We start from the raw sequence: 12,675 nt of genomic DNA, 5'->3' as shown, positions 1-12,675 counted from the left end.
TACACTGAGAAAAGGACAGCCTCTTCAATAAATGGTGCTGGGACAACTGGATATCCATATGCAGATGAAACTAGACTCCCATTTCTCACCATATACCAAAATCATCTCAAAATGTATTAAAGACTTAAATATAAGTCCTGAAACTAAAACTACCAGAAGAAAACATAGAGGAAACACTGTCATTGGTCTAGGCAATGCTTTTATGGAGAATACTTCTAAAGCAGAGGCAACAAAAGCAAAAATAGACAGATGGAATTACATCAAACTAAAAAGCTTCTGCACAGCAAAGGAAATAACCAGTAAAGCAAAGAGACAATTTATGGAATGGGAAAAAATATTTGTAAACTACTCATCCAACAAGGGATTAAGATCCAGAATATATACGGGACTGAAACAACAGGGGGAAAAAAAAAGCCACATATAATCTGATTAAAAAATGGGCAAATGACCTGAATAGACATTTCTCAGAAGGCAATATACAAGGCTAGCAGGTATATGAAAAAAGCTCAATATCACTAATCATCAGTGAAATGCAAATCAAAACCACAATGACATATCATCTCCCCCCAGTTAGAATGGCTATTATCAAAAAGACAAAAAATACAAATACTGGCAAGGATGTACAGAAAAGGGAACTCTATACACTGCTGATGGAAATGTATTAGCATAGCCATTATAGAAAACAGTATGGAGGTTCCTCAAAAAACTAAAAATAGAACTACCATATGATTTAGCAATCCCAATGCTGGGTGTTAATGCAAAGAATGGAAATTAGCATACTGAAAAGATATCTGCATTCCATGTTTATTGCAGCACTATTCACAGTAGCCAAGATATGAAATCAACTCAGGTGTCCGTCATCAGATGAATGGACAAAGAAAATGTATATATACACAACGTAATACTACTCAGCCATAAAAAAGAATTAAATCCTGTTATATGCAACAACATGGATGGAACTGAAGACCACTGGGTTAAATGAAGTAAGCCAGGCACATAAGGATAAATACCGAATGTTCTCACTGATATATGGAAGTTAAAAAAGTTGAGCTCATAGAAGTAAAGAGTAGAATGTGGTTACTAGAGGCTGGGAGGGGGAGAGGGAAAAGAGAGGGGAGAAAGTGGGGAGAGGAGATGGAAGAAGGGGAGAGCGAAGGTGGGAGGGGGAAAGTGGGAGGAGAGGGAGAGGTTGGTTAATGGGCACAAAATTACAGCTAGATAGGAAAAATAAGTTTTAGTGGTGTACAGTAGTGCTACGTATCTATAATTAACAATAATTTATTGTACTCAAATGGTTAGAAGAGTAGATCAAATGTTCTCATCACAAAGAAGTGATAAAGTTTTGCAATGATGAATATGCTAATTTGATCATCACACACTGTATGTACTGAAATTAACTCTGTACCCCATAAATATGTACAATCAATACATGTCAATTAAAAAATAAATTCCTTTTAAAAAAATGACAAAGGTTTCTCATAATACCTGAGACAAATAAATTTGGCAGGCTTTCAAATCTAGGTAGACTAGAAAGAATTCTGAACTTCACAGGTTTACCTAGCTAGAATCTGTCTGTTTCTACATTAAGTTTAAATATTAAGGCAGAGGGAAAAACAAAAGGATTACCAGTGACCAGTATATGTTGGTGCTGTATGTGAACATTAGATCTAATCATAATATATACAATACTGCCTATTATATGGTTTTGGCCATTTTACTTGAAGTTTCAACTAAGGTTTGATAGATTTCTCCCAGCCATCATTATTGATTTTACTCTCTCACTGAATTGTTAGTACATCTCTATTGATTAGTAATGAAAGAGCAATTCAATCTATGCTATGCTACCATTGCACTCTCTAAACAGTCTTTTGGTGATCTTTTATTTTTGAAATATAAGAAAGACAAATTTTATATTTTTTTCTTCATAAAAACAATGAGACAATATTATAGTGTGACCTGAACAAATTACATTTATTCCAAGCAGTTTTTAAAGAATCATACCTATTGTTTTACCACTGTATATTGATATTTGAATAAGTATACAATGATTGTACTACAAACATTTATTGAATGAATAAATGACCATATATTTTGGAGAGCATTCCATATCATTACATTTCAAACTAAACTACCCCATTCTTTTTTTTGTTTGTTTTTGGTGGCTGGCCAGTAAAGGGATCTGAACCCTTGACATTGCTACCTCATTCTTTTAAACAGCTACAGAGTACTAATATATTCAACCAATTCTAGATAGATATTCAGGTTACCATGTTTCTCAATGGGTAAACATTTAAGTTTCCAGTGAATAAACCAATGTTAGCTAGCTCATGCAAAAAACAAAAAACAAACAAAAAAACGACCACTGACGTCTAAATAATTTATTTATTAAAAGAAAATATTCTCTGCATTCCAAACAGATTCATCTTATTTCATTCCATTTTCTCAATAATGTACATACGAGTAACTCATGCTACTTTATTATGTAGTTGTTTCTTTAGTCACTTCACTTAGATTTGCAATATTTTCTCACTTTTTCCTATTTTGCAAGACTCTTCTACAAGGCCTACCTGCAAATGCACATAAGATTATGTATATGGAAATACTTTGTAAAATATAAAACACCATTCAGTGTGAGATATGGTTAGAAAAAAAGTGCTGCATATCTAAAAAAAAAGAAAGGCTGTGAAAGACTGTCACAGAGTCTTACTAACGTTATTTAGTGACATCTGCAACTCATAGAGGAAGGAAGCATCCACTTATTTTATTACTAGACCATAAAAATCAATATAAATGGCATTCACAGCTGCCTTCCCTACAGCCTGAATAATAATAATAATAAAAATAATATGCTACCCACCTTTTTCTTTTTCTTTAAGATAAGCTGACACTAAATCATGGAGAAACATGATGAGCTCAGCATCCATAGTCACACAGATGTGGTCAGTGAACTCAGTCACCACACTACATTCTACCTTTGGCTTCAGGTTGGCATCTGCAAAGGTAAAGTTCTTTTATAGTAAAAGATGTAATGAAATGAATCCCCTTCCCATTAATAAGGATTTACATAGGTCTATGTAAATGTACCCACTTGAAATGTAACTATACAAATGAGTAATTTCTGTTTGTGATTTATAGAATGATGATAGTTTATTCAGCACTTTCCTTGTACATGTCATTTATTCCTCATAACAGCCCTGTAAATGAAGTTCAATTATTATTCTCCTTTTTACTGGGGAGAAAAAGGCACAAGTAGGTTAATTTGTCAGAGGTGATATAGCTGGTAAGAAAATTAATCAGTTAAACCTAAAAAAAATCAATTTCATTAGATTATATTAATATTTCAAAAATAACCCGTGGGAAGACAGCAGTACTTTGAAGTTCCTTTTTTATACCTTGCATTGAATTATTATTTCTTATACCTTGTATTTCATATACCTTGCAACAAAGGTTCCTGTGGTTCTTGAACATGAATGGATTTAAAGTCAAGCTGCATCCTTGGTAATGCAAAGATAGTCTCTGTTTCATGGTTGTAGCTAGAACCTCCTCTGAATCCACTCAACAAACTAGAATTCTTCACAGTAGTGCTATTCTCCGCGTTATTAGCGTCAACATTACGAAGTAGGTTTAGCTCTACATGCATAATGATAAAGACAATAAGAGTAAAATTAAATAAAGAGGCATTGATAAGCTATGTTTTCAAGACACTATGACACACAGAACTTTTGCCATTTTGAAAGTTGGAAAGAATCAAATTAAAAAATACACACACATACAAACACACAGAATACATCAAAAGTTCGTGAAAAAATAGAAAAGATAATATCTTTCCATGAACTTTTTGAAATACCCTCATATATTAAATAAATCACTGTTCTCAAGACCAAAGCTTTATAATGTGATTTTGGACTTAAAAAATACACACACATACAAACACACAGAATACATCAAAAGTTCGTGAAAAAATAGAAAGGATAATATCTTTCCATGAACTTTTTGAAATACCCTCATATATTAAATAAATCACTGTTCTCAAGACCAAAGCTTTATAATGTGATTTTGGATAAACCCAATAAATTCTGGTTTTAGTTTCTTAAACTTTAAAATGAATTCATGTCTAGACTTAAGAGTTCCATTAAGCCCAAAAGTCTCTATAGATTGAAGACTTTACTCTTACAGAATTTGAGATTAAATATGATCCTCACCTTGAAATCAGATAAAAGTTGTAATTTTCCCTAATATATATGGTATTATAGCTGTCTTATAAAAATGAGTATTTTTGTAGGTACATAGACAGCAATTCAAAATGCTAATAACTCCCCCAGAGAGTATTCCAGCTGAAAAGAACCCCCTTTCCCAAAATCCCTATTTGAAAAGTAGAATAGTAAAAACAGGCATAATCTAATTTACTTTCTTCTCTTCTCTTGTTCTCTGAACATTTTTAGTAGTCTTTATTTAATTCCTGGGGTCGCCTATTCCATGGTAACTATTCTATACAGGGCCCAAGTCATATTCTCTTTCATTTTGAAAGAAGGTCATTTTTAAGAAAAATGTTCAAGCCTGGACATATCTCAATCTACTCAGCTTTACAATACACATGAGATAATTGGCAAAAAGCAATTCTGTGAACTAAAACCCTCAAACAACCATAAAGTAAGAGTTACCATGACCACATTATCACAATACTGGTGTATCTAATTAAATGAAAAAAACTCATCAAAAGCACTCCCTTTAAACTTATGACATGATAGGAATAATATTAGTTTCATTTTGTTACAGCCATTCTGAACCTTAAGTTTGTGGCATTCCATTATTTAGTTGTGTAATAACTTCCCCAAATCTCCAATTTTTATCATTACTACAAAAATTTTTTCCAATATTATTTTCCAAAAATTTCTAAAGTATTTCCAAAAACATTTTATATCTAAAAAATTTGAGTCTATAACAAACCCTCATGTACCTTGTCACCCAACTTCAACAATTATCAGCTCATTAAAGGTCTATTTTAACTACTATGATATAGTATTTTTTCTCTCCCTTAATTATATTAGTTAATGAAAAGTTATCCCTTATTGCGAATAGAACATAGGGAGGCAGTATAACATAACGGTGTAAAGTATAGAAATAGAAAGCAGACAGATATGAATTCAAATTTTGGCTCTACCACAAAGCTGTATGTTCTTAGAGGACAAGTTACTTAATTTCTCTAGGGCTGCATCTGTCATCTTTATAATTTTCTCCTACAGCTAACTATTATTTTTCTCTATATTAAACTTTTCAGCTACCTTCATTCTTAGTATAATAAATATCTGAAAAAATTTATTTGAAGGTAACTGTAAAAAAAGTAATTTTTTCCCTCAGGCCTTTTGTATACCTCCTCTCCAAGATTAAAAAAGGTAAAACAAGACTATTATTAAAATTTTCAAATATAACAGAAACATATAACATAGCAAGAAAAAGTTCTATTTCAGATTCCTTCTTCAGTTTCACTGAGGTAACCAAGTGCCCAGTGAATGATGACAGACATAATTTCCATTATCCCCAATAGCTATTTATAGAATAGTTTATTTATGCTGGTTATGTACATTATAAATATAATTTTTAACTTTAAAATTAATCTAGAAATAAATTACTGTCATTTTTTACATTAAAAAATCAAAATAAAAAAATTTAAAAAATAAAATAACTTGAGTCTATGAGAAATGGTACCACCATAGTGGTGAATCATTTACTAAACAATCGTTACTTGTGTCAGCAGGAGTAAAATGATAGTTGTTTATAGAAATGAAAACTTTACCTCTCCACAAAAATTCTAAACACAGTCAACAGAACCCAAAATAGAAAAAAGAAAATAAATCTCTCCAAAACTCAAATTTTTAACCTTCATTCCTCGTGGCTGTAACATAATTGAACCATTCTTTCACACTTGCTACTCCATGTGGTGGATTTTCATGGCGGCGCCTTGTTATCTTGGTTATTGTTGCCATAGGACTTTCCAAAGCACCACATGGTTTGGTAACCATAGTATTATGACCCAGATGAAAATCTAATGTTTGTACAATATATGTAGAATGATCACTAGAACCTAGAGCAAAAGGAAAAAAAAAGTTTTTAAAGTAAAAATCTATATTTAGATGTAAGAAAATACTGTAGTTGTGGCCTCAGAGCAATAGATTTAGCTACGTCATACATAGATTGGGAAGGCTATAAAAATGAAAAATAAATGAGAAAAAAACAAATAATTCTTTTTTTAGTTATAATGGATTTATGCCCATTAAGATGAAGAACACCAACCATTTTTTTCTTCATCATTAAGAAACCAACAAGTAAGAAATTAAAGTTCAAAGGAACTCGGTTTATCACTGTAAATAGGTAAAAGCACAGTCTTGCCCATAAAATTTGTATTATAGTCTTGACTGGCATACAGTTTCCTCACACTACCACTATGTGTCGTCTCTTCATGTTCTTATAAGAAATATTTGCAGTAACTATTATTATGACTATGGTCAGCCACGGCAGCAGAAACTTTAATTGCCTAAGAAAGAAAAAGAGAATAAGATGGCAAGTTCAGAAATAGGTCCTTTAACATGTTCTAGACTTTGTAGATATTGACTAATTGGTAGTCAACTCTTATGTTAGGCATAGGATAACAAATAGAGATGGATTTCAGAAATATAATAAAAACAGACAAAAGATATGAGAAAGGAAAATTATTTTATCATTTATACTCATATCAGAAGATAGGAACAAGTAAAAGCTGGAAATGTGTCATTTACCATCTTCCCAAATTTTCTGAGCTTCGGTCCAAAAAGCAATATTTGGTTCTTCTAAATGAAAAAGAGCCCAGGATTTTGAACGGAAATTTGGACCATGAAAACAAGCCAGTGTCATATGATTTCCATGTAAGCTCATTGATCCTCCAAATTGCATTCCATCTTCTGGTAATGGAATCTGAAATAAGGATATGTGGCATCCTGATACCACCTTCAATACTCCAGGCCAATGTCGATGATGAGCTGCATCAAGCACTGCAAGAAAAGCAAAAACCATTTATCCTGAAGTGCCTCATGAGCATCCTGAATGGGGTAGGGTGGCAGCAGGTGGCTACTCTCTATAGCTGAAAGTGACTCAGATAAGGGATGAAAAAATGTCCAACACTTGGTTAACATTAAGTAATAGCCAATTAAGAGACACTCTGGAAAAAGATGCTGCATGAGGATGGATAAAGCTAAGGAAAGTAGTAACTTGCTAACAGTAATTACAGCTAACACTTCTGTAATGATTAATGATTCACAAAGTTTGCTTAAAACATTACATAATTCTCACAATAATTCTGTAAACTAGGTATTTTATCTTGACTCTTTTCAAGTGAAGAAGCAGAAGAACTGAGGAGTTAGGTGAACTAGTAACTGGAAGATCTAGAAATCAAATGCATATCCCCTGATTTTAAGTATCGCTTTTTACTCTTCTATACATTTGCTACTCAAAGTGAGGTCAGAGGACCAGCAGCATCAGCATTACCTGGAAGCTGCTAGAAATGCAGACTCTTAAGCATATCTGCATTAGAATCTGCATTTTAATAAGACCTCCAGGTGTTACAGATGCACATTAAAGTTTGAAAAGCACTAATCAAACACACAATTCGTTTGTATATTTCCCACTTATTCCAGTAATGTCCTTATGCCTGATTTCCACACCTCTCATTACAATTCTACAAGGATCATGCATTGTATTTAGCTGGTACATTTCTTTTAATCTAAAACAATTCCCTAAGCCTGTTTGTTTTTCAAGACAAGGACTTTTTTGAAGAATCCAGGCCAGGCATTTTGCAGAACATCCCTCAATTTGTATATCAATTCTAGCTTAAAGGAAATACGGAGACTAGAGAAACAGATAAATGACACCACAAGGAAGCAACTAAAAAACATCTAGAAGGTAGGGCACAGGTCTCTTCAACAAGTAAGGTCATACAAAAAAAGGAACATGCTAAATTAAACAAGAATAAAGGAACATAGCTAGATTTAACCTCTGATCTTGGATTGAGTATCCTGATTTGGAAAAACCAGTTTAAAATCATATTTTAAAATCAATTATGGAAATTTGAATATGCTTTGAAAGCTAGAGGAGATAAATAATTAGCAAAATGGAAAGTTGGACACTGTTAAGCAGAAAAGGGTGACAAAACTATGAATGATTTTTTGGTAAAAAGTACACACATATATAGAGAGGCATAGAAAAATACCTGGATGTATATGTTCTAAGGTGTTCACAGTAATGTTTTCTGGGTGGAATATGACGTTTATATTTTATGTTTGAATGTATTTTCTATTTTTTTCAATGTACATGTATTGCTCCTGTGATATTAAAAAGTTATTTTTTAATAACTCATTCTGATTACTTTGCACCACTATTACCTCTCTCACTCTAGTTAAAGCCACTATTACCTCTTGCCTGCACTCTTGCAATTCCTTCCTTACGATGGTAGTGTAACTATGTACAGTATGCAACAATGGTAATGGTAACTATTGCAATGGTTTCCTCACTTTCATTCTTAACTGACTATATAATCAGTTCTCTAGACAGTAACCAAAGTGATGCTTTAAAAAGGAATAAATCAAATTATATAAAAATTTGTTCAAAATTCTCTAATAGTTACCCATAATATTAAAAATCTTATCTGAGGCCTACTTCTCTGAAATTTATGTCCAACATTTTCCTCCTTGCTCATTCTGTTCCAGCCATTGTGGCCACCTTCGTGATCCTCAAACAAGCTAAGTTTGTTCCTATTGCAGAAGCTTTGGACCCCTCAATGACTCCCTTTGCCTGTAACTCTGTCTTTTTCCTCAGATGTTAGCCTAGTTCTTTCACTCATTCACATTTTTGCTAAAATGCCACTTCAGAAAAGGTTTCTCTGATCACTCTTTCTAAAATAGCTCTCTCATACCTTATCTGTCTTTCCCCTACTTTGTTCATTTTCTCAGCACTTCTACCTGAAATTATCTTATATATTTAGTTAGTGAGTTAATTGTGGTCTCTCTGTCTTTTCCATTAGAATGTAAGCTTCATGAAGGCAGAGACTTTGTCTACCACTAGATCTCCTGTGCCCAGAACAGTGCCTAAGTACATGGTTGTTGCTGAATAGATATTTGCTGATTGAATTACTGAGTGACAATAATGATCTGCCTAATGTCACACAGCTAATAACTCCAAACTCAGACATTCTGACTCCTTACCCTATGCTCTCAACCAGAACATGATATTGTCATAAATACTCATAGTATTTGAGAGTATGGAATGGGTATGGTTGCAGATGAGCTGTGGTAGGGGGAGGAGATAATAAATGGTGACTTCCCAAATGATGGTCTCTAAGTCCACTGGCATGTAGAAAATCAGGTCCTTTGCTGAGTGAGTGGGGTGAAGAGTCTATGGGCTACATTGTAAGTAAGTATGACATATAGATTATTGTTGTTACTATTATTTTAATTAAGAATTTAACACATATTTATTGAAAGATAAAAGCATATATAGAGAGGTTTAATTCTAATTCTTACATTGTTCTTGTGAACTTTTCTCTAGGTTGTTAGTTGTTGTCTTTGGTGGAAGATAAGGAACTGGTCCCCAGGTAGACAAAGCTCGTTTACTGGTGTCAAACTGCTGTGTGAAAAATTCCTGGAGCTTCATTCCTATTTTTATTAGGTCTGGTGTGGTTGATCTTGATATCATTACTTGGAAAATATCCCATTTCAAGTCTCCATGGACAAAAATCTCACTAGAGCATAAAGCAGAAATTTATCATATATCTTACAGAAGATATTTAAAAAGTACAAGAAAAATTCTCTTCCCCACCCAGCTTTTTCATTCATATTAACTGCATAATATAAAATCATTTTGCAGAAAAAATTAATCGCATATGTTTTCTCACTGGATAAAAATAGATTAACAGCAGTCACACAGAGTATTCAAAAGTAATGTCTTAATAAATACCTTTTATCAGTTATGCTTGAATCCAGTGTATTATACAGGTTTACTTTCCATTCGTCTTGAAGCTTAAGATCAGCATTACTGAAGATACCCATGAGGATACTTGAGCCCATGTAATCAACACGAGCTTCAGTAGAACCCATAGTAATCTGAATTTTGTGACTGGGTTGCTGATTTGGATGTTCAGAAATATGAGCTAAAATAGAAACAGTAATTACTTGTCATAGAAATGTCTATGGGCAAAACTCATCATAATAAATTTTCAAAACCCCTTTTCCTATATATTTTTTTAAGATATGCTAGATCAGTTGTAAAATTTCAACATACCAACCATCTCCAAAGCATTGACATCTATGGTCCCTCCAACTACTCCTCCTTTAGAATCTAACTGTGATCTTCCCAGACCAACAGACATGCTAATTTCTCGATCACGATTACTTCCTACTGACAGACGGCCCTGGCTCTTCAAACCACTAGTTGTCCAACTAAAAAAAAGGAAAAAAAGGTCATTAGTTAGATATATGGCTTACAATGTCATAAATTAAAACAGGAGTTAAATCAGAAGATTTAAATAAAAGGTCAAGTTTAACAATAAAACAATGCATTTCTTATAAGAAGTGTGGTAAATGTTTGAGTATTAACATTGATGATGAAGTTTTCTTCCTAGCTAGAAAGTCACTACATTTTCCTTATAATTTTTCCTCTTTTTAGAACACATATTTCATGCTGTTTTATATTATAGTATCCTTAGGATTAGGCAATTTTCAGGATGAAACAATTTATCTTTTATCTACTGTCTTTACTGTCTCAAACATTTCAGCATTAAAAAATGATTATGAATTACTTTACTACAATATAAGAAAAATTACAAATAATGATTAAATATATTTTCTTTGTATTTGAATAGCTTACGTTGTATTTCCCATTACATTACTCATATTCATTTGAACGTTTAATTGCTTCAAGTTGATAGCAAATACGACAAGTGTTTCCCATGGGGTCCCTTGTTGGCTTGCTGCTTTGTTTGATTTGTTAAAAGGAGTTGATGTTTTTGAAAGTGAATCTATAAATAGAAAAGTCAAATATGCATTCATTCACATAAATACTAAGCAGATTAGAAAGCAAAAACTACTCTTATTACTATAATTCAAAAAGTAAAAATATGATATTTTTATATTAGAACTTAATGTTTAATAGTTGTCATATTGCCTCTAAAATATTAGTTACCATTTTCTGAATGTTTAATAAGTCTTGGTAGCCTTACTTCTTGAAAGCTCATAAAATTCTGTATGGCCCCATTTTACATGATGAAATTCTGGTGTGCATAGGATATAACAGCACAGATCATTCTTCACTCTGGGATTTTCTTAATAAAGGAAAAAAATCATAATATGCTGCTGCCAAACAGAGGACTACAAGGCAGAGACCATTCTGAAATGCAAAGGCTGGCTGGAGTGCCTGTCTTCTGTGTTCTTATGGACTCACTGTGTATCCTGAATCCTGCATTTGCTCATTATATACTTTAACCTGTGACAAGAACTGTATCATACATTTTTATATATTCAAGCACAACTACAAGGACAAGGCTAAACACATGAATGAGTTCAAAAAACAGAGTAAAAGAATGACAATACAACGATGAACTTTCCTATACTGATGCATCTTTTGGGACTTTCACAACACTATACACTCTAAGTTTACTTCTGAGAGTAACTGTACTATATGGAGCACAATAATGATATGATAATTCCTCTCTTCCTATCTTTTTGAAAAAGATAATAAGATTATTATCTTATATTAAAGACTAATAATCTGTGTCTTCTGCTGGAAATACTTTGAACTGTTTGTTATTTGCTGTTTCCCCTCAATCTATCATAGAAACCTCAAGAGTGTATCTCCCTACAATTGGGGCAGAAATCTGGGAGTAACTAAGATTTCTATCTGGGGAACATTGGAGAAAACATTGTTACCTCTTCGAGGAACTGAAGAATCAGACACACTCCTTGATCTTACAGAAGCTGGGGATTTTAGGCTCTGTGCTGCTGTCCCTGGTGACATGGTGCTGTTTGTCATATGCTCATTGAATACATTAGGTGACTGAGGCATGTGGGTAAAGGAGGCTGATTGACTTGGCTGCTCCCAGGTCTTGCAGTAAGCTTTTCTTGATGATTCTGGGGAAAGGTGCTGGCTTACTCCTTCAATGGAATCAGGTGTCCCTGGACCAGATGCTAGTAGAAAAGTAGGGGGGAAAAAAAAGCCCAAAGTAACAGGATAAACATAATTTCACTCATTCAACATTTCTAATCACATTACATATTCCTTCCAGTTCTCTATTTGGCAACTGTATAGCAATTTATAGTTTGCAAAGAACATTCCAGTATTTTATTTAATTCTCACAGAAACTCCATGAGAAGGGCAAAACAGGTACTATGGTCCTATTTTACAAGTGAGGTAATATACTCAGACCTAGGACTTTTAATATTTCCCACTGTATCTTGCTGACTCTACTTTTCACTTCCACAACTCTCTCTTGAGCAAATACTACAAAAATATCTAAGTCCAAGAGACAAAGGCAAGCTAGATGGTAACATGCCCCAAACGTCTTCTGTTTTCCATGATTAACTAACCATGATTAACTTGGATGGTTAAATGTATTTCTGTATTTCTAGACTTTACAAAGATTACAGAGTAATCATT

The 12,675-nt window shown here is 33.2% G+C and overlaps 1 protein-coding gene across 4 annotated transcripts in view; it reads right to left on the bottom strand.

Moving 5' to 3' along the window:
* LOC103601127 (uncharacterized protein KIAA1109) overlaps positions 1–12,675 on the bottom strand; it is a 127,838-nt gene that overhangs the window by 9,088 nt on the left and 106,075 nt on the right. For all 4 annotated transcript variants that reach the window (XM_008585505.1, XM_008585508.1, XM_008585507.1 and 1 more), the window contains 9 exons: positions 11,949–12,206; positions 10,891–11,041; positions 10,306–10,463; positions 9,982–10,174; positions 9,549–9,766; positions 6,774–7,025; positions 5,879–6,082; positions 3,436–3,630; positions 2,858–2,992 (listed from right to left, as the gene is read on the bottom strand). In XM_008585505.1, coding sequence (XP_008583727.1) covers positions 2,858–2,992; positions 3,436–3,630; positions 5,879–6,082; positions 6,774–7,025; positions 9,549–9,766; positions 9,982–10,174; positions 10,306–10,463; positions 10,891–11,041; positions 11,949–12,206 — 1,764 coding nt within the window. The remainder of the gene's footprint in view (positions 1–2,857; positions 2,993–3,435; positions 3,631–5,878; positions 6,083–6,773; positions 7,026–9,548; positions 9,767–9,981; positions 10,175–10,305; positions 10,464–10,890; positions 11,042–11,948; positions 12,207–12,675) is intronic.

Source organism: Galeopterus variegatus, unplaced genomic scaffold (assembly GCF_000696425.1).
Source record: "Galeopterus variegatus unplaced genomic scaffold, G_variegatus-3.0.2 Scaffold3600, whole genome shotgun sequence".
Classification (NCBI taxonomy): domain Eukaryota; kingdom Metazoa; phylum Chordata; class Mammalia; order Dermoptera; family Cynocephalidae; genus Galeopterus; species Galeopterus variegatus.
Note: the sequence above shows the minus strand (reverse complement) of the source record. Positions and strands in the feature narration are given on the sequence as shown.